The sequence below is a fragment of the Peromyscus californicus genome, unplaced genomic scaffold, assembly GCF_007827085.1.
Source record: "Peromyscus californicus insignis strain IS unplaced genomic scaffold, ASM782708v3 Scaffold_17__1_contigs__length_78620276, whole genome shotgun sequence".
NCBI lineage: Eukaryota > Metazoa > Chordata > Mammalia > Rodentia > Cricetidae > Peromyscus > Peromyscus californicus.
The window spans coordinates 21,546,547-21,568,296 of NW_026294469.1; the positions used below are offsets into that span (position 1 = coordinate 21,546,547).

The 21,750-nt window shown below is 52.1% G+C and overlaps 2 protein-coding genes across 8 annotated transcripts in view; one reads left to right on the forward strand and one right to left on the reverse strand.

Moving 5' to 3' along the window:
• Window positions 1-21,750, forward strand: part of Lims2 (LIM zinc finger domain containing 2) — a 37,223-nt gene that overhangs the window by 11,142 nt on the left and 4,331 nt on the right. For 2 of the 6 annotated variants that reach the window (XM_052741778.1, XM_052741772.1), the window contains exons 2-5: window positions 8,334-8,493; window positions 11,007-11,073; window positions 11,325-11,445; window positions 21,417-21,566. In XM_052741778.1, the coding sequence (XP_052597738.1) occupies window positions 8,338-8,493; window positions 11,007-11,073; window positions 11,325-11,445; window positions 21,417-21,566 (494 nt within the window). In that variant the 5' untranslated portion in view covers window positions 8,334-8,337. Of the gene's footprint in view, window positions 1-3,276; window positions 3,403-4,814; window positions 5,013-5,054; window positions 6,715-8,333; window positions 8,494-11,006; window positions 11,074-11,324; window positions 11,446-15,029; window positions 15,277-21,416; window positions 21,567-21,750 lie in introns of those variants that run through there. The other 4 variants (XM_052741774.1, XM_052741773.1, XM_052741776.1 and 1 more) reach the window with 4 other exon arrangements.
• Gpr17 (G protein-coupled receptor 17) lies at window positions 12,967-16,742 on the reverse strand. Of its 2 annotated transcripts, none has more exons than XM_052741771.1 (2): window positions 16,417-16,742; window positions 12,967-15,023 (listed from the first exon to the last, which is right to left on the reverse strand). In XM_052741771.1, exon 2 carries the CDS (start codon window positions 14,989-14,991, stop codon window positions 13,954-13,956), a length of 1,038 nt encoding a protein of 345 aa, XP_052597731.1. In that variant the 5' UTR covers window positions 14,992-15,023; window positions 16,417-16,742; the 3' UTR covers window positions 12,967-13,953. The 2 variants fall into 2 exon arrangements, with proteins under 2 accessions (XP_052597731.1, XP_052597730.1); XM_052741770.1 differs by having other exon boundaries at window positions 12,967-14,998; window positions 16,417-16,739.

The window sequence follows — 21,750 nt, forward strand, 5'->3', positions numbered from 1 at the left end:
AGGGTTAGCATTACATAAACAATCCTTTTACAGAGGGTAGGCAGAATCTCTCAAGGCCCACCATCATCCACTCCAAGCAAGTACCAGTTGATCTTGGACAGCTAAAGGAATGCTTAAAAAGAAACATTAGCAAGCCCCCCCCCAAGTCCCCCAAATTCTATTACATATCAATTGTTTCTTCAAAAGAACGATGTTGGGAACAAAGTTGATGTAACCAAATACTCAACAAGAAGCAACTTGAGGAAGGAGACATTTACTATGACTCACAGTTTGAGAAGATACAGTCCATTGTGGCCGGGAAGACATGGCAGCAAGAATGGGAGGCAGCTGGTTCAGCTGTGTGTGCATTCAGGAAACACAGTAGGGTGACTGCTGGTGCTCAGCTTAACCTTCTCTTTATGCTGCTCAGGACCCCAGAGACCAGTTTGGTGGCTCTAGATGTTATTAATGCAACCGTCAATATCAACGATTACAGTTGTGTGTCATGTAGTGCTGTGTGTGGGAGACCCTACTCCATGAAACCCTCCGTAATCCACAGCCATTCTCCGTGAACTATCTCACTGCTTCATCTCAATGTGCTGCTGCTTCCATGGGGTCAGTGTGTGACTCCTCATCCCAATGGGTCTCACCCCTTTGCACTGTCTTGCTCAGCTCAGGTCCAAACTTTCGTTGTATGTATAGAGGCTTCCCTAGTTCTTGCAGTTCAAACACAGTATTCCCTCATTACCACAGTTTCCCGTACCGGGCCTTTATTAATGTCCCCATGTGCATGCTGAATCATGGATTCGCCATTCTCTCTTAAAGCTCAAACAAGGATATCTTCTATAGTTTCTATCACGTTCCTCCTCACTCTCTGATTCTCCCCAAGGGTTCTGTGTTTTTGGATCCTTGGAAGAGCTCTTTAGCATCGATATAATTTACACCCTTTGCCTTTAGTTCTGCAAGCTGTAAGAAGGATTAGCCAGCTACTTAATCTCATCCCCCCAACTTCCCACTTTTCCAACAGAGGCTACTGAACAGGACAGTGTCTGCATGTCTCTTCATCACTGAGATTCCTCCCTTACATGGGGCAAGCTCCCCCCCCCAAAGATCACATGACTCAGTCACATGCTTTATCACACACACACACACACAGGCCATGTAGAAACTACCACAGTCCGTTATGATTCTGTCCCACACTTAGTACTTCCAGGAATCAAAGTCCATTTTCCAATTCATCAGCTGTTGTGGAGTGGAGGGAGCATCCCCATGTTTGCATGGCAGACTCCATTTATCAAGGAGGCATACCACCCCGTATCATGCAGAAGAAGATGGTTACCTTGGGATTTCCCCCCAGGGATGTTCTGCTTTCAGATGGTTTGGCTTTGGTTGCATGTTTTATTGCCCATTACAGGAAAGAGGTAGACTATCCTAAGGTAGGCAGAGAGGGAGGGGTTGCTTCTGCAGATGTGCCATTGGTCGTCTTCAGTTGCATTTATTTATACTTTCTGATCTTACCAGGAAAACACACACACACACACACACACACACACACACACACACACACACACACACACACACACTACACACACAAATATTAAAGACAGGCCTCCTATTCAATATGCAGTTGAAAAATAACAACCTTGAACTTCCGATCCTCCTGCTTCTACCTCTGGAGTGCTGGGGTTACAGGTGTGCACCACGACACACCTATGTCTTTAAAATGGTACATTGTGGAGAGTCCTGGGTTCTAGCATTTAAGACTTCTGTATGGGAGAGGCTGAGCTACTTTGGAGGCATGAATTTAATGCTGACTACCAATACTCTGTCCCTAAACTTCTGCATATTTGCAGCCAGCTGCATCAGGAAGTGGGCATGTGGGCATTTGGAGCCTTTTGTCTCCTCCGGACTCAGCCTCTAAATGTCCTTTAAAAATATTTGCTGAATCAATCATTGTTGGGCAACTTTGGAGTTGGCCGCCCTTACAAATGATATTCTGGGCAGGGCTTGTTAATGAGCACCACTCTGTCTCTGGGTTTGCTGATGTGTGTTCTTGGCACCTGAGAGCAGAAGGCAGGCCCTGGACTCAGTTGCCTGTTGACCCTTGGTTGTCAGGAGCAATGGCGAATGTTTCTTTAGGACGGCCCGGGAAGATGCTGCTTATGCTTTCTCATCTTACCGGGAAGGCTCACAGCCACAGCCTGAAGTTCCCTGATCTGCCTCTGCATTAGTGACTAGAGTGATAGCTCAGGCAGCGGTGGCCATGGCTCCCAGACTCCCCGGGGGTAGTTGTCTTTGGGTGACAAGTCACTGTGTCACTCTCGACAAGTAAAAATCACGAGGGCTTCTCTAAATATTGACAGCGTGGGCTTCTTTTTGGAATGCTTGGCTCTTTTGTGTGTGTGCACTCATGGGCAACTGAATATATGGGGTGAGTGTGCATGGAACATGGAACATGTATGCAGAGGACAACCTTTGATGTTGTTCCTCAGGTGCTTTTTTTTTTTTTTTTTTTTGAGGCAGGGTCTCTTATTTGCCTGGAACTTCGCCACATTATCCAGGATAGCTGGCCAGGGAGCTTCCAGAGCGCTCTACCTTGCTTTGCCTTGGGCATCTCCCACCCCATGTCACTCACCACTGTGGGATTCCAAGTGGTGAACCACTGTGCTCGACTTTTAAGGTTGGTTTTGGGGGTCTGAACTGAGGTCCTCACACTAGCAAAGCAAGTGCTCTACCCACTGAGCCATTCCCAAGCCTGGGCACTCAGCTCTTGGTTGGCCAAGATCCTAGGGGACGGGAGCCCAGGGTTTGGGTTCTGAAGTTGGCTTTCATGCTGCAAGCACTCAGAGAAAGAAGCAAGGTGGCATGTGCACATGGTGGGGCCTGCAGCTGGTTTCTATTATTATTATTATTATTAATAATAATAATTATTATTATTTCTTCTTGTTCATATTCTTCAACTTTTAGACAGGGTTTCATTTTGTGGCCCTGGCTGGCCTGGGACAGTAGATGAAGCTGGACTTGAACTCACAGAAAACCCGCTGTCTCAGCCTCCCGGGTGCTGGGATTAAAGGCGTATGCTATCAAGTCATGCTTTGCAGTTTCTTAACCGTTCCAAGGGTTGGCTTGTACTCCCCACTCCCCACCGCAATGTGCCCAGGAGCTCAGACTCCCCACTGTATAGGGACAGAGAGAACCCAGCCCTGTTTGGGGACCTGCCCAAGCCCAGTCTCCCCCCTCAGGCCCTGCTTTCTGGGAGCTGACCGCACAGCGCAGCAGGAACAATACCCTTTCTATTCAGATCGGAAGGCTGCCCTTTAGCAATCCAGCCAGTAACTCAGCTCCTGTCCCGCGGAGGAGGCTAGCATCGCTTTGCCTTACCAGGGGGAGGCGGCTAACAGCCTCGCCAGGGCTAATGGTCAGGTGAGCTAGCTGGGTGGGGGAAATGTACCCTCAGCGCCCCACTCCGGCCAAGCAAGGCTTGCAAAGAGTTCGGGTAAATAGTGAGAGGCTGGGTGGGGTTGTAGACAACAATGGCCGGAAAAGCTTGTACTTGCCTGCAGTACTTGCTTCGGAAACCCCTCCTGGTCCTTCAGAGAGGCTGGCTAGCCAAGGCACAGGAACAGGGTTGGGCTGGGGACAGGGTGGGGGAGCAGGCGCCACTTGTTGGAGTTGATTTTGATGTAGTCTGAGATTCCAACGCTTGGGTAGGTTAAGGCACTGAAGCTAGGCACCAGAGACCCGTGGTCTCGTGGCATCCCTTTGGTGACTTTCATATTGAGGTTATTTTATTTTGTGAGACCGAGTCTCGTGTGTCCCAGGCTGGCCTTGGCTCACAATGTAGCTAAGGGTGATTTTGGACTTCTGATCTAGCTTCCCAAGTAGTGGGATCACAGACTTGGTTTTTATGCCATGATGAGGGCTGAACCCAGGGCTTCAGGAATGTTAGAGGCGCACTCCACCAACTGAACCACATCCTTGGCTACAGAATGGGTGATTTTAGTGTCACCTTGTAGATGCACAAACCTGGGCTCTAGCGGTCAAGGGCATCACTAACCCAAATATGGCCCATTCCAGCACACGTTAGATTCTAAAGCAGCAACTGCTTGATTCCCTAGAAACTTGACAAGGTAGAGAAGGGAGATGGGGCAGCAGGGTTTAGGGTGTCCCCACAGTAGCTCAGAGGGTTAACCTGGGCTTAGGAGGGAATCTCGGAGTCCCTGAGGAGAGAGATCAGAAGACATGGCTCCTATACATGTTGCCCAAGGGCCACCTGGCTGGAACAGAACTGTAAAAAGCTAGAGAGAGAGAGAGAGAGAGAGGGCAATGGGCAGTGGACATAGGGTCATTGGCATTAAGGACCAAGTGTCCCCAGAGAAGGAGGTGGAGGAAGAAGTGTGGGAAGGAGAGCCAGGGAGCCATAGTCACAGGTGGGCAGGGTGAGGACCTGGGAGCATGCGGAGGGAAAGATCTTCGGAGGCTGACGTCACTCAGGTTCTTCGGAACTTCCTGCCCAGTTTGACAGGGATTCTAAAGGACTGAGCCCCGAAAAAGGTGTTTGTGGGGCTGAAGAAATGACTCAGTTGATACAGTGCTTACTGCGCAAGCAGGAGCACCAAAGTTCAGATCCCCAGCACCCATCTTTAAAAAAAAAAAAAAAAGCTGGCCTCTTGTCTGGGACCCCAGCACCAGGGAGGCAGAGACAAGCAGATCTCTGGAGCTCACTGGCCAGCCTAGCTGAACTGGTGAGGCCCAGGTCCAGTGAGAGAGTCTGTCTAAAAAATAAGGTGGAGAAGAAAACATCTGACCTCAGCCTCTGACCTCCACACCCACAGGAACACAAGTGTGCATGCTTGTGTGCACACACATCATTTTTGGCCGAGAACAGAGGCAGCGGGAAGGCACTGGGGAGGCAGCGCTGACTCAGATGTTATCTGCTATCAGTGGTTATCTGCAAAGGGACTGCCGTATGCTGGTTCTTCTTCAGGGGCCCAGCGCAGGCCGGCACAGGCCTAAGCAATCCCACTGCTCAGGTAGGGACCTGTGGTTCACCTGCACGTGACCAGCTGGAATGGAGTCCTCTCAGGTCAACTTTGGTTGTGTCTGGTATGAACTGTGGGGCCGGGGTACAGGTGACCAGGGGACTGAGAGTGACCTCAGGGTGGAGATAATGAACAATATGACCAAGGCACAAGGAGGGATGTGGGCTCTGTAAAGACACTTAAGCTCCAGCAAGATCCCAGGAATGTGCATACACATGTTTATGCAACGCCTGCTTTTGGCTTTCTTTGAACTTCTGGTTCGTACTTCATGCCAGTTCTCTGTTGTGACAGGTGTGACATGCTTGAACTGTTCTTGATAAAAGGAAACCGAGCCGCTGGACCAAAGGGGCATGACAAAGGCTTCTAAAAAGGTGTTACCTCTGACAGGTTTTGGATGGATTTGGAGATTCGGATAGGAACACGCCCCCTTGGCCTTTCCCACTTCTCCGCTCTCTTCTCCCTTCTGCTTTTCTTCTTTTTCCTTTTCGGACAGGGTCTCACGTAGTTCAGGTAGGTCCCCAACTTGCTATGTCGCCGATGATGACCTTGATCCTCCTGCCTCCACTTCCTCGGTTCTGGGATTACAGGGGTGAGCCACCGTACCCAGTATTACGTAGACCTAAGGATCCAGTTCACGACTTTCTTGCACACAAGGCAAGCACTCTGCCAACTGAGCCATATCCTCAGCTCCTGGAATATGTTTGTGATGGTGAAAATGCATCCCGTGTACAGCTGTCCAAGGCAGCGTGTTAATTTTCCAGTGTTCACATGATGAGGACTAGGGCCGTCTCTGTGTCAAACCCTGTTTATTGTGTGCAGCCCGGTGACCTCTGATGCTGATGTGGCCAGGGAGACAGGCCAAATCATTCCAGAGCTGGCCGCGGCTGGTGAGAGGAAGCTTCCACTGGAGCTTAGACTGTGCCTGCTGCACAGGGAGCCTCTCTTTACCCCGAACCTGGCTCGTGCCTGAAATAGTGCAGACACTCAGCAAAGACCCAGTGGCGGAGGCAGGAAGTAGCTTGTGCGAAACACAGATTCTCCAGGTACTGTCTTTTATAGACGGTCGATGTTGGACTCATTTTACAGACGAGGCTACTAAAGTTCGCAGGACTTTGATACATGGGCTAGGGATGTAGTTGGTAGAGTACTTTCCTAGCATACATGAAGCCCTGGGTTGATTCCCAGCACTCAGAAGGTAGAGACAGGAAGATCAGGTTTAAGATCTGGCTAAGACATTTGCCAAACCCGATGACCAGAGTTCAGTCCCTGGGTCCCACATGGTGGAAGGAGAGAACCAACTCCTGCCAGATGTCCTCTGAGCCTCATACATGGTGACAAGGTACAGGAACACACACACACACACACACACCATAAATAAACAAATGGAAAAAAAGAAAAGAAAAAAACCCTTTGCTTTAGACAGGGTCTCACTACATAACCCTGGATAGCCTGAAACTCGTTGTATAGACCAATTTGACCTAAACTCAGAGATCCACATGCCTCTGCTCCCCTCAAGTGCTGGGATTAAACGGGGTGTGCCACTATGCCAAGTTCAAGAAGAACTTTTTAAAGAAGTCCCATCATCCTTCTTCCCAGGCCCCCTCACTCATGTGCAGGGATTGGAGAGGAGGAAGAAACTGTTTCGGATGGCCAGGCCTGTGTGACGCCCTGGGAGATAAGGGGACAGGAAGAGGTACGAGTCTAGTCCCAGGTGATCCTCAGCAGGCCTCCACCGCTGTGCTTCAGTGTCTTTGGAGCAGAGGGCATCCCCCGTCTCATCCCAGACTGCCCTATAAGCTTAGGGATGTCTTGTGATAATTTAGCGTGTGTCATCTGTCCAGAGTATGAACGTTTGGAGCGCTGGGGGTGAAGGTTGAGGAAAGGGAGCAGGGTGGTACGCATGCTCAGCTCTGGGTTTGGTTCTTAGAAATGTGAAGTTCTGTGCTCTGAGGGTGGGGCCTGGCTGTCTCCTCAGAGGATAGCTGGACAGGCTGCTCTCTGCTGTAGGGCTGACTGTGTGAAGGAGGGCATGGAATGTCCATCCATCTCCGACCCTCTGCCCTCTGGCAGGGAGTACAGGAGGCCACAGGCCTTCCCCGAACACCAGTTGGGGAGCTCTGAAAAGCACCCAGAGCTACAGTACAATGACAGTTCTCTTTATGCCGTTTGAGATCTGCTTAGCCCTGGACTGTGTGCAGATGTGCTATTACACCCTTAACCTTGGTATTGGTCCTCACCTTCCACGTTGGGCACACCAGCTTAGCTGGCCTGCAAGCTCCTGGGAATTCTCCTGTCCCTGTCTCCCACCTCCCGATAGGAACTCGAGGACTGCAGACACTTGACATACTGTCTTGTCTTTTACATGGATTCCAGGGATTCTAACTCGGGTCCTCAGAGTTGCGTAGCCATGTGGCAAGTGGCTTTACCCACTGCGCTGTCTCCCCAGATCTTCACCTTTGTGTGTGTGTGTGTGTGTGTGTGTGTGTGTGTGTGTGTGTGTGTGTATGTGTGTGTGTGTGTGTGTGTGTATGTGTGTGTGTGTGTGTGTGTGTGTGTGTGTGTGTGTGTGTGTGTGTGAGAGAGAGAGAGAGAGAGAGAGAGAGAGAGAGAGAGAGAGAGAGAATGTCTCACATTTCCCTGGCTCTCACCCAGGTAGGCTAGCTTGGCAGGCCAGTGAAATGCAGAGAAGTGCTTGTCTCTGCTTCCCTGGCACTGGGACTCTAAGTGGGTGTCAGTATGCTTGGCTTTGTGTGTTTGTGTGTGTGTGTGTGTGTGTGGACTCTGGATCTGGAACTCAGGTCTTCAGGCTTGTGTGGCAAACACTTCACTGACTGAGCAGAGAAAGGCCTCTGCTTTCTCCCAGATCCAGCTTTAGATATGTCAGGCATCACGGTGGGGAGGTCATGGTGGAAGAGCCAGGTGTGAAGACATGGGCTTCTATCCCAGCACAGTGGGGAGGCACAGAGAGAGCCAGGTGTATCCTTGGTGCCTGCTAATCAGCCGGCCTAGCCTACCTGGTGAGTCCCATGTCAGTGAGTGATACTGCCACAAAAAAAAAAAAAAAAAAAGTGTGGATGGTGCCTGAGGAACAACAGCTGAGATCGCCCTCTGGCCTGCAGCCCTGCAGGTCTCCTCCCCCATACACATGTAGGTACAAAATTTCATGTTTTAAGGACGTTTACAACTTTGTGCTGTGTTTGTCGCCGTTAAAGGTTGGATCCACCTGAATGCTTGAAGCAGGGACATGTCCCTGGGCAAACCCTGCAAGTCTGCTGCCCAGTGCTGACCTTCTTCTCCTTCTGTCCCCTCTAGCAACATGTCTGAATGCTTGGCCGATGCCATGTGCCAGCGCTGCCAGGCCCGGTTTGCACCCACAGAGCGCATTGTCAACAGCAATGGGGAGCTGTACCATGAGCACTGCTTCGTGTGTGCACAGTGCTTCCGGCCGTTCCCTGAGGGGCTCTTCTACGAGGTGAGGAGGCTCCAGGTAGACACCTGTTCTTGAGGAGTCCATGGCTGCTCTGTGACCGGGCCAAGCTCTGAGGTAGCAGAGCTGTGTGTCATGCATGGTGTTGGCCCATCCCTCACCCGGGAACTTCTGGAGTCAGACTCCCCTGGACAGGTTCCGGGCGGGTCCCTGAGTAGGAAGAACCCCACCATGGTGCTTGTTCCCCATTGGGTCAGATAGTAAATGCAATGGCTGGGTGATTCCATTATCTGGAGGGTGCTTTAGAAATAAGGATTCTTGTGGTTGGAGTTGGGTAACCAGGTGATGTTTGATGAGGCCGGAAGAGAAGGGACACACACACACACACACACACACACACACACACACACACACACACACACACTCCTCGGCAGGAGAAGATCTTGGCAGAAGGCACAGCATATGTACTGAAGTGGAAGTGTGTGGGAAATTTGGGAAGAGGCTGGTGTGGTAGAAGTGGAAGTCTGGGGATGAGCCGGAGAGTGGCAGGCAGTAGACAGAGACTCAATCTTTCTATCTTAGTGGCTCTCCTTTGGGGTCTTGAGCTTCTTTTCTGTAAGAGATTGGAGTCACCGGGGTTTGGAACAGAGGAGTCACACCATTGCCCAACACGTGAAGAAGACCTCTCTGATTCAAGGCATGTGACATGCGCCTGTAACACCAGATCGTGGGAAGCTATGTAATGGGACTGTCTCAAAAACAAAGTGGAAGGCAAAGAGAGGCTCCGGGCATTGTGCCATACAGAGCCTGGGAGTCAGCTGGGAGAGAAGCTGGGGTACCAGGTGAGACCAGGAGTGGGGTCATTGAATATGGAGATAGTTCAGATAAAAGTAAAGGGCTCTGAATTGCCCACGCCAGCTCACAAGAGCAAGTAGTTAAGTCCTTTCTAAACATGGCTGCTGTTAAAAAGAAACTCATGCACGGGGTGGCCGAGGAAATGCCTTGGTCATCAGAGTTCTCGACTCACATTGTGAGCTCTTGAGTTGAATCCCCTGAACCAATGTAAAAAAACGGGGCACTCTAGCTTGTGCTGGAGTCCCACACTGGGAAAGTAGAGAGACAGGTGGGGGCCTGAGGCTCACAGGCCAGTCAGTCAGTCTAGCTTATTTGCTGAGCCTATCATAGGCTGGTGAGAGACCCTGTTCCCAAAAGCATGGGTGGGGTGCACCTACATATACATAAACACACACATAGTAAAATATATCGGTGTACAGGGATATAGTACTTTATTAAAAAATGAAGATAACAAATACTTAAAATGTCCTACTTCCCATTATTTCGTTAGACTTTCACGGCATTTATGTGTCTGAGATTATTTCTGTCTGTGTGGTAATAAAAATTGCCATGGTACCAGCCTGGCAGTGAGATTCACACCACAGCATCTGGCAGACCCAGAGTCAGGGCCTCTGTTGCCTCCCCCCCAGAGTTGGTTAAAACACTGACAGCACTCCACTGGGCTAGAGTGGAGGGGGGACCAGAGCTCAGAGGGAGCTGTGCTCTCTTGGAGGGGCTGACTGCATCGTGGGTTGACTGATGTGGGTCATGTCAGATGAGGATCTCCTTTTGCTTTCCAGGCTCCTGAGAGATGCTGGCCGGCTGTAGAGGCAGCAGAGCATTGGGAAGAGCTCTGCGGGGGGGGGGGGGGGGGGGGGGGGGGGGGGGGGGGGCGGGGGGCATTAGACCAGAACCAAGCAATGCACACAGTGGGTGTTCGGGAGATATTGCTGCTGAGGGACTTCAAGCCTCTGCAGTTTCTCTGGCTCCCTGGGAGAGCTGCATGTATAGTTTTAGGAGAAGGGAGCTTTCCAGGATGACTTTGAACTTCTGGTCCCTCCGACTTGCATCTTTCAAGTGCTGGGATTACAGACAGGCATCCCCACACCTTGTTCATGCAGTCCTGTGAACAGAAGCAAGGGCTTCCTGCATGGTATGCAAGCCCTCTACAAACTGAGCTACATCATCAGCCATTTTTTTTAAAGAAAGTAAATTGTTAAGGGAGAGGAAGGCTGAGGCAAGCTTTGGTCACGCTTGGAGACAATTCATGACAGCCTCTGACCGCAGCACTGGGGCGCTTTTCTTTGTCACCCAAATTCCTCAGGCCCTTCCTGTGTTCTCTTTCTTCCCTCTTCCTGCTATGGGCCTTCTATAGCCTCCGGGGACACTGACCTGGTCAGACATGGAGGACAAAGTGGCACATGTGACTCAGATTTGACCTGGTCTGCCCCAGCCCCAACTCCCACCTCAACTTGGCCTATAGTCAGGATCCTCGGGTCCTCAACAGGCAGCAGAATCCCCAAGAGCAGCCTCGGACCCGACCCGCAGCATCTCTGTGAAACACTCACTTTGCACTCTGCTAAACTGCCTGGGCCGGTCCCTGCTCCAGCTAGCTTGAGAAGGCTCGCTTCTCTGGACCCCATTCCCTCATTATGTATTAGGAGCAAAGGACTGTGGAGATGATGAATGACTTGCTTGTCTTTTGTCTGTGGCCCCATTTGCAGTTCGAGGGCCGGAAGTACTGCGAACATGACTTCCAAATGCTGTTTGCTCCATGCTGCGGATTCTGTGGTAAGAGCTGGTGACGCCACCTGGGAAGTGGGGAGGGGGGCAAGTAGGAAACAGGCAGTACTGGCACACTACTTAACCTGGGGACTTTTACTTACCACCTCATTCTATCTCTCTGAGTGAGCATTGCTCTTCAGGTCCCTAAAGGAGGGGTGCTTGGACAAGGCTAAACTGGGAGGAGCCTACACAGGACTTGGGAGGTGCCGAAGGGTGAGGCGTCCCCTGACTGACAGCTGAGGTCTCTCCTCTTCTAGGTGAGTTTGTTATTGGACGCGTGATCAAGGCCATGAACACCAACTGGCATCCAGGCTGCTTCCGCTGTGAGCTGTGTGACGTGGAGCTGGCTGACCTGGGCTTTGTGAAGAATGCAGGCAGGTGAGGCAGCTGCAGTTGTGGGCAGAGAGGAGGGTCTCTTGCGAAGTACCAGGCGCCTTCCAGGCTCTGCAGCGTCCTGTGCGGACCTGGCTGTGGACCTCGTTCTTACCCCTACTAGATGGAGAACACAGTCCCCAAGGCATGGATAAAGATGGGGTAGAAGAGTGAGGACAGACGGGGCTTCCTCTGAGCAGGGGGCTCCTTTGGGGACAGCAGGCATGAGGGTCTTAAGTGGCTACGGATGGATGAGGAGTTTTAAGTTAACAAATCACTATTACCCCTGACACCCCACCTGCTGCTCCCACACCATGCTGACCCCAGCTGTCTGCCTTCCTCCCTGTATGCACAGGGTGGAGGGCTGGAGGATGTCGGACAGAAGGTTCTTAACCAGGTTGCCCAGTTAACTCTAAATTCAGCCGTATTCTTTTTTTCTCACCCCTGCCTCCCTCGCTGTGGGTTCTACACCTCCCCTGCAGCCATGACCTCATCTCCCACTTGCATGGGGAAGTTTTGGGGGAGCTCCCAGCAACACCTTTGTGCCCCGAAGTCCTTCAGAGCATAGCGGCTGACCTTCTCTATACCTCAGGTCAAGCCTGGGTATCACCAGGTCCTCTCCTTGACCTCCAGTGGTCTCACAGCAGGGCCCTCCTGCCTAAACCGCCTCCCCTCCCAGTGAGACCTCTGTTCTGTGCTAGCTTCCTCCAGCCTCTCTCTGCACAGAGGTGTTCTTTGGGCCTGGGTCCATACCTACCCTTGAAGATGAAGTCTTGGGTCTCTCAACAGCACATCTGGACAATCCAGGGGTCTCCTCCAGATGTCTCCTTGGCTCAATTCCCCTGCCTGTGTGGCATCTCTGTTTGAGATTTCAACACAACAGGTCCCAAATAGAGCTGCAAGTTTCTCCTTCTCTGACCCAAGTCTGCTTCTGCAACCCCTGTGCCAGAAAAGGCATTGCTGCCTTCCAGAGACCCTCCAGCTTCCCACGAGACTGTGCTTCCTTTCTGGGTACTTGGTTCTCTGTCAAAGCCCCTCTGTCTCCGCCTACAGTGATCTTGTCCCTTTGCTATGCTGCTGGAGGGGCACATGACCTCATACTGGTCCTGGCATCTGTAAGGGTGCCATGGTCTTGTATTCAGCAGGCTGTCTTGGTGAGGGACCATGAGGGTGGACAGACCTGTACTGGTGAGAAGCAACGCGGAGCATCGGGGCACCAGTCCGGGCTGTGCTCTTTCTGAGATGAGCCCTGCACAGGCCGCTACCCCATGCTTTGGAAGACAAAATGTAATAGAAGAATAGAGGGTTTCTCTGTTGATGGGCAGGGTGTGGCTGGAGGGTTAAGTTTGAGAGCCCTTCGGGCCTAGAATGGCACTTGAAACTCCATGATGTATGGCTTCAGGTCTGCCTGGGGCAGACATGCCCCTGGGCCACCAAAACCACAATAAGGGAGACATTGCCTTACTTGGTCATTCTTGGGTGGAAGGGAAGAGAATTTCAGGGGAAGACATCATGTGTCATGTTGAATTAGCATAATAATTTCCTTTACCTTAAGGCTTGATTATGTTTAAGAGTAGTACAAACAATTACAAAAAGGATACATTAGCATGGTCAACACATGCTGACAAGTTCAACAGTTCAAAGCCAGGCAGGGTTTGAGTGAGCTGGAGACAGGCTCACACACCTGACTCCCTGCCTGCAGCGGGCTCTAATGGCTGTCCATCTATGCCATATGCCTGACCAGGCCACCTTCTACTGAGAAACTCCAGACGTTGTCAGGCTGGAGGCAGATGTGGGAACAGGGTTACAGCAGGGGAGTCCAGAGCTGTGTTTGCTGGACTCACTTGCAGTCAGGCTGAAATGTGCTCATGTGTGGCTATTAGAGAGTCTGTGTCCCCCAAGCTCGGAACGAGATCACCTCCCAAGGCAGGCAAGGACTCTGTAGGGATACGCGATATACCAGGCACTTCAAAGGAAATATTAGATGCCCCTCTAGTCCCATTGAGATTTGTGCTGCTTCCTTTTCGGGGTCCTGGGCAGCTTGCTTTCTGGGTTATTCTGTCGGGCTTTGTTGCTGTGGGCCTCTGCAGTATGAAGGAAGCTGGAAGTTTCGTGGGGAAGAAAGATCTCCATTGTTCCAGAAATGTCCCTGTGGCTCCCTTTCCTATTTAGTACCAGTGAAGTCACTGAGTGTCTGGGAGCTGTAAATAAGGCAGGCCAACCCAGTCCCTGTGGAAGGGTGGGCAGGGCATCCTGTAGTCAGTCCCCACCTCTTGGTGGAGTTGCTCAGACTGGATGGCCTTGCCGTTAAGACCTTGGAGCAGGGCAAGAGCTGCTGACATGTTAGTTTATTTGCTCAGGAAGTGGCGAGGGAGCATAGACTTCTTTAGCTGGCTCTGGTCTCGAGCGTGTGCCCCAGTGGAGAGCCGGTCCTCCTACAACAGTCTACAGCTGGCCTGGTGACAGGACCTCCTTGCTCAAGGCTCACAGCTCAAGGCTCACACAGTTCAAGGCTCACAGCTCGGATCGGGCACTCAGGGAGCTCTCGTTGGTTTTTCCTTCAAAGCTGGGAGGTGGGCCTGCCAGCCGTTTGCTGCAGAGCAAGTTGCACAAGGCGTGGCGGAACTTCTCAGCCACGAAGAAGTACATGACAGGGTCCAGGGCCCCGTTGAGGCTGGTGAGACACGAGGTGATGCGGTTCCCTAGGGCCAGGGCGCGCTGAGCAGAGCAGGACATCCCGCCGCCGCCGCCGCCGCCGCCGCCGCGGTAGTGAAGCACGTAGACTGAGCGGTGGATGTGGTAGGGCACAAAGCAGATGAGGAAGATGGCCAGAACCATAGCGATCATGCGGACAGCTTTGTTCTTGAGGTGCTTCTCTATGCGGGGGCCCTGGCGCAGGCTGCGGATGATCAGCAGGTAGCAGGTGACCGTGGTGATGAAAGGGAAGGTAAAAGCCACAGCCAGGGAGGCCAGGGCGTGATGGGAGGCCTTCTCCCGGTACAGCTGCAGGCAGACAACTGTGTGGTTGGTCTGCACCGTCTGGGGGCTCACTAGAAGTGGGGCCATAGCCACAGCCACCACCACCCACAGGAAGGCACAGGCCAGGTGGGCATATAGAGGTCTTCGGAGCTTGAGGGACTTGACTGGGTGCACGATGGCCAGGAACCGGTCGGCGCTGATGCAGGTGAGGAAGTAGATGCTGGCATACATATTGAGGTAGAAGAGGAAGCCGGTGAGCCGGCATGGGATTTCCCCAAATGGCCAGTGATTCCCGGAGAAGTGATAAACCAGCCGGGTAGGCAGGACCAGTACACAGGACAAGTCGGCCACAGCCAGGTGCATCAGGAACACGTTGGCCGGGGTGCCTGACTTGTGGTCCCATATGAAAAGCCACAGGGCCAGAGAATTGCCCACAAAGGCTAGGATGAAATCCAGAAGGTAGAAGCAAGCGAAGAGCATGTTCTCTAGTGGGGTCTCCTGTCCACATTGCTCAGAGTAAGCTAGGGAGGAGTTGTCAGTCAGACTCGGTGGGGCTGTCTCCAGGCCATTCATGGTGTGGCTAAAAGCAGAACAGCGGAACAGAGCTGGAGGGCATACAGAACCAGTTGTGGGATCCCAGGATGCACCCCAGGGTCAGAGGCAGGACCTCTGATGCCTTCATTGTCTCCTGTCACTAACTTGAGAGGAACGGAGCTATTTTAAGCTTCTCAGAGCTGCTGAGCTGCCAAGGGGAACTCCTGTGTCTGGGGGATTTTCTGCATCCTTTGGAGCTGACTGAGCCTCAGGCATTTTGAACCTCAATCTCAGTCCAAATCCAACTGAGGCTTGGTTTTCCCTGTGAGTAGGAGGGCCTGGGGCAATTTCTGGAAGACCCAGAACCGGGAAGTTCCTTTCTTCACTGTGCCTATCCTTCAGCTTAGAGGGTGGATGAGTTAGTACTGGAGGGAGGGGGAATCCAGTTTGATTGTCTGGGCTTCTGAGGACAGGGAGAGTCCTTATTTCCTTTTCTAACCCCACCCCAAGGCAGGGGTAGCATTGTGGAAGGGGTCCCTTAAGCCCCACTCCCCATGGGTGAGTAAGTAGGGTCTGTTGCTAAGAGCCAGGTACTTGGCACCCATCACTCTGAGTCCCAGGACCTCCCTGACCTGCTGGCCTGGTCTGCAAGGAGCAATATGTCACAACTTTTTGTCCCACCGTCTGGCTCCTCCCGCACTTGCTAGCAGGGCTGCATCGGGGCTGCACTGGGACATGCTTTCTGTCACGGCACCTGAGAAGCCCAGGATCTCTGGAGTTTTCCACACTTAGCTGGTCAACTCCATTTTGACCAGTTTTTCTGGGTGAGAGCTGGGTTTAGGAAACCTTTGCAGGACCTCAGACCAGCAGGGAGTCCCTTCCAAGCCGAGGTGTTCCACAGCCCAGGCTGGGGTATGAGGGAGTCCTGCATCTTCCAGGATCCAGTTTCACCTCTGGGAGCCTAGGTGACCCCGTGGCCAGAGCTGGGAGTGTGGTTTGTCACATTACCAACACTGGAGCTGCCCATTGGCTTTTGTGGGGACTTTGCCAGGACTGGCTACCTAACTTTGGGGGCTCAGAGTCAAATGAAAATGCATAACTCCTTGCTCAAACAGTAAGCATTTGGGTTGGGGATGTAGCTTAGCTGGTTGAATGCTTGCCCGGTACGCAGGAGGCCCTGGGTTTGACTCCTAGCACATAAACTGGGTGTGGCAGCGAGTGTGTAATCCCAACACTTGGAAGCCGGGCAAGAGGTCAGGGTCATCCTCCGTTATATAGAGAGTTCAAGACCAGCCTAAGCCATGACTTTAAAACATCATAATAATTCTAAAAAGTAAGAATTTCAGGATCACGGAAATGGTTGAACAACTCAGGGCCCTGTGTGACTGCAGGGTGTCTCCACCGTCACCTCCGCCCAGTCTCCCCGAGGCTCCCTGCCCCTTCCTGCCCACCCCTGCCCCTTACCTCTTGCAGATGACCCAGGAGGGCAAGGACGGGAGGCAGGCGAGCGGTGAGCCGGCCGTGGGTGGTGCTCCAGGTGGACTCCTTGTAGCCGTAGGAGGGAGGCCTGACTATTTAAGGAGAGCAAGAGAGCCCACAGCGCCTCGGAACCTGAAAAGCGGCTTCATTCCTGAGGGGTCCTTTGTGGGGTAGGCTGCTTTTCCAGCTGGGTCTGCTTCCACGGAGCACGTACTGAATATTCCAGTGTGTCCTCAGATTGTGCATACCCCCATCCCCCAGCCAGGCCACAGAGCACCACAGAGGCCAAGTGTGTGACTGTCCTGGGAGCCTGGGAGTGGGCAAGGGCTGGGCCGAGTGGGGGTCTTGGGCTGGAATTGACAGACACAACAGGACATTTCAGAAGGGTATGGTTTTCTACTAGTAGGGGGGTAGGGAGGGGTCAGCTACCATGGCAACGGGCCAGGATCCCAAGCTTACTGGTGGGGGTGGGGGTGGGGGGGGTGTTGTTATGCATGCCAGGGTTGGAGCTGAGGAGTCTTGGGCCAGATGAGAGGGGATTCTTTCAGACACTTGCTGTAGGGTCCTTGTGTCCTGTCCTGTATAATTAGGTCCCGTTTGGATGTGTGGAATAAATCATGGCCTTTATGTGGAACCCTGCACAGCTGCAGGCGCCTTATAAAGGGGGTGCTGTTTATGCTGTAGGGATGCAGCTCAGCCCAGCAGGCCTGGATTTTGCCTGGGAGGGCTTCTCAGCAGCGCACGGTCAGCAGGAGGGCCTCAGTGTCTCCCTGACCAAGGCTTGCTCCTTCTGGGGTGGCTCAAAGCTGGGATGCATTGGGCGTTGCCTGTGACTCATCGAAGTTCATCAAGGCTGATATCACTAACGGGGTAGCCATACAACACAGCTTAATCCGAATTCTTAGTTTCAAAAGACACTTCAGTTGAAGTGTTTGAAATTACGGTTGGGCATATAGCTCAGTCAGCACTCAGTGCTTGTCAAGTGTGAAGGCAAAACCCTGGGTTCCATCCTCAAGGCTGCAGAAACTGTGTGGTGGCTCACACCTGTGTTCCCTGCACTTGAGAAGCCGAGGCAGGAAGATGAGAGGTTCATGGTCATCTTCAGCTACCTACTGAGTTTGAAGCCAGCCTGAGTTACATGAGATCCTGTCTCAAAAACAAACAAGCGAAACATTTACAATTATGTGTGCCTAACTTCTGGAGAGGACCCCCTGCCCAAGGGTATCTTTCGTCAGTCTGTCTTTTCACACAGCACTGTGCAGCTGGGAATTTTGCCCCATTTGACAGTTGAGGAAGCCAGAGTTCAGAGAAGTGAGGTCATTCACCCTGTGGTAAACTCTAGCAAGTGGCAAAGCCTGGCTCTCCACCCTAGCACATGTCACTGCAGAAGTAAGACTTTACGTGTATTTGGTCCTTTCTGTTGGCCTGAGGCATTTTGATATGAGAATTCTTTTGGTGGGGTTTTTCAAGACAAGGTTTTTCTGTGTAGCCCTGGCTGTCCTGGAACTCACTCTGTAGACCAGGCTGGCCTCAAACTCACAGAGATCGCCTGCCTCTGCTTCCTGAGTGCTGGGATTAAAGGACATGAGAATCCTTAGGGGTGTGTGTGTGTGTGTGTGTGTGTGTGTGTGTGTGTGTGTGTGCGCGCGCGCGCGCGCGCGCGCGCGCTCATACATGTGTGTACATAAAGCAGGAAACCCAGCTGAGTGTCTCGGTGGTGACTTCATGAATCTCTAAAGCATCTTAGCACTGGGGAGGTGGAGACAGGGAGGTTGTCGGGGCTCTTTCGCCAGCTATGGTAGTCAGATTGGCAAGTTCTAAGCCAGGGGGAGCCCATGTCACTGAAAACAAGGTGAAGGGCTGGAGAGATGGCTCAGTAGTTAAGAGCACTTGCTGCTCTTCCAGAGGATCTGGGTTTTGTTTCTAGCACCTACGTTTGGGGTTTACAACTGCTTATAACTCTGGCTCCAAGGGCTCCAATACTTCTTCTGTCTTCCATGGGCATGCGTACACATGACATACACTCACAAACATATATGAGTAAAAAATCAAAATAATTTTGAAACTAGTAAGAAAAATATATAGGCTGGGAAGACAGCTCAGTAGTTAAGAGCGCTTGCTGCCCTTGCAGAGGACCTGGGTGCTCACTCACACTGGCTAGACACGGAATTGGCTGCCTTGAGCAGAGCATTCTTGGACTCACATACTAAGTTCATTTTTCTGAGGCGAATCCTTAGATGCTATCCACGTTTTTGTTGTTGTTGTTGTTTTGTTTTTCTTTTCTCAACAGGGTTTCTCTGGGTAGCGTTGGCTCGATTGGAACTCACTTTGTAGATCAGACTGACCTTGAACTCACAGAGATCTGCCTGCCTCTGTCTCCCTAGTGCTGGGATTAAAGGCATGCACTACCAATGCTTGGCAATGCCCAGCTTTTAAAAATAACTTACCAGCCGGGCGGTGGTGGCGCACGCCTTTAATCCCAGCACTCGGGAGGCAGAGGCAGGCGGATCTTTGTGAGTTCGAGGCCAGCCTGGTCTACAAGGTGAGTTCCAGGAAAGGCGCAAAGCTACACAGACAAACCCTGTCTCGAAAAACAAAACAAAACAAAAAAATAACTTACTATGGTTATTTAGCTATGTGGGTGTGTGTGTGCCGTGGCATGTGGTAGAAGTCAGAGGACAACTTATAAGAGTTGGGTCTCTCCTTCTACATGTGGAGCCTACAGATGTGGAACTCAGGTCATCAGGCTTGGTGGCAAGCACCTTTATCTGCTGAGCCACCTCAATGGCCCGTGTCCAATTTTTTGAAGTGTGGATTCTGGGGTTTGAACTCGGGACTTTATGCTTGCAAAACCAAGCCCTTCGTCAGCTGAACTATCTCTCTCGCCCTTGGGCGTGGTGATTTTGACACAGTGTCTCACGGTGTAGACAAGGCTAGCTCAAACTCACTGTCCTCCCGCCTTTGATCTGTGGCGTGAGAGCCACCATATCTTGCTACAGCTTTGAAGCATAGTTCTTCTGTGTTGGATGAATGCTGTATTGATTCTAAGGAGGGACCGCCAAATTTAGAAGGGCGCCATGGGGAATAAGGCCACGATTGTGGCAGAGACACAGGCAGAGAGGAGGAGCTGGCTAGAGTGGGTGCCTGGGCCAGGCGCCTGTGTCCGGGGCTGTTGTGTAAATGTCTTGGGTGAGGTCAGAGCACAGACGCCGGGGTGAAGATGGGTTCCAGGGATCACAGAAGTGAAGGCTCTAGCCACAGGCCACAGCTGCTGCCTGGGGTGGGGTAGGAGGAGCCCGGCTCACCTGTGTGTGGACACTGGCCCGGCGGGTCAGCTTCCGCTTGCCTGTTGTCACAGAGTTTTGTCCACGGCTACTTCTCAATGATGGGCATCTATGGTCCAGCAGAGGTACACCCGGTAGTTTAGCAAGTAGCAACAGGCACATTGCTTGGGCCTCTAGCACCATGCCAAGCTCCAAAGACAAGACCTAACTAAGGGCAAGTAGAGAGTAACGCTCTGTGGCATAACTCCAGACAACACAGAGGTAGCAGAGGATCCCCCTGACTCGGGGCTTCTTGAGTCAATCTCTGTGACAAGTCAGTGAAACAGGGTAATGGTGAGAACTGGGGAAACCATTCGGTTATGTTAGGCGAGCATGAGAACTTGAGGTCTGATGCCTGGCGCCCATCTAAAAGCCTGGCATGGGAGCATGCGTCTATTGCCCTAGCACTGGGGAGATGGGGCCAGGCAGATCCCTAGAGCACACTGGCTAATTTAGGCTAATTGGTGAGCTCCAGGTCCAGTGAGAAACCTGGTGTCAAAAAAAAAAAATAAGGAGAATAATTGAAGATTGGCCTGAGATTGACCTCTGACCTGCACACATGTGCACATGCCTGCACATACATCTGCATGCACAGGTACACAATACACACAAATATGTATACACCACACACACACACACACACACACACACACACACACACACACACACACACACACACTGAAAGAGCTAATGGTCAGTTGGCTGAGGAGGCTAGTGACAGGTGGGGGATTGCCCCTGTGGATTTAGGAGCCTGGGAAGGAGGGCCAGGTCTCAGCAGGATTACACTATTGGAGTGACCAGTGGAGAATGAGGATCAAGGAGCATTGGATGGGGGGTTTTGTGCATCTTTGCCTAGGGACCCTGAATCTAAACTCTTTGTCCCGTCAATGATGAGGAAACAGAACCTGTGTTGATTTCCTTCTCTGTTATGACCACAGCTGTTGCTCAGGGCGAGGAGCAGAATCAGAAATGACTGAAGTCCTCACAAAAAGGACACTGTGATGACAGTGGCTGGGTTCAGGGGCTGCCATGTGACACAGTTTTACTTGTGTCTCTGGGGACAGAAAGCGCTTGTGAGCACTGGGGCCCTTCTTCATCCGGCAGACTCCAAAGGAGGGGATGAAGGAACCCTGTATGGATTCGGCCACCCTGCCATGCACTGTGGTATTCTAAGGCTCACAGTCACTGTAGCTTGCACTAAAAGGCATGTGAAAAAGTAAAACATTTCGGTAAATGGCAGCTAAGTGTCTCTTCTGTATTACACAATGTGCTGGGCCCAGGAAACCTTGGAGAAGAAACATACTTCCCAAAGACAGGAAACACAGGCATTCTCGAGTATGTGTGTGGTTTCCAGCACATGGGTGCTGGGGTTCAAACTCAGGTCGTTAGGTTTGGTGGCAAGCGCCTTTCCCTGCTGAGCCATCTTACCTGCCCCTGTCTTTTGCAGAGTGTGGGAGGGCATCCCTTTCAGAGTCCTCACCTGTGCGTTTCCGTGTCTTGTGATAGGAAAACTTGCTCAAACGTGGGCTCATTCACTTTTAATTACCCAGATGTCACGGAGGCCGCAAGCAGGGCTCTAGACTCCCTTTTCCAGGACATGGCTGTTCTGGGAGGCGGTAGAGGGAGGATTGTCCTCTCGGACACGGCTCTTCCCTCCTGCAGGCACCTCTGCCGGCCTTGCCACAGCCGGGAGAAGGCCAAGAGCCTGGGCAAATTCATCTGCCAACGGTGTCACCTAGCCATCGATGAACAGGCCCTCATGTTCAAGAACGATCCCTACCACCCGGACCATTTCAGCTGTTCTCACTGTGGGTAGGTGCCCAGTCCTGGCCCTGTGTGTGGCAAAGACAATCACGGCTCTCACAGAGCAGGGCTGCTGGGATTCCCACCCAGGACAGAGGCAAACAAGGTTGGCACAGAGGGCGCTTAGTGTGTGAGGCAGAGAGCTTTCAGGGTAAAGGTGGGATCAGGTAGGAAATCCCTCTCTCCAGGGCTC

What these genes read in the sequence shown, in the direction of transcription:
- Gpr17 (XM_052741771.1), bottom strand. Translation starts at nt 14,991, where the DNA reads ATGAATGGCCTGGAGACAGCCCCACCGAGTCTGACTGACAACTCCTCC.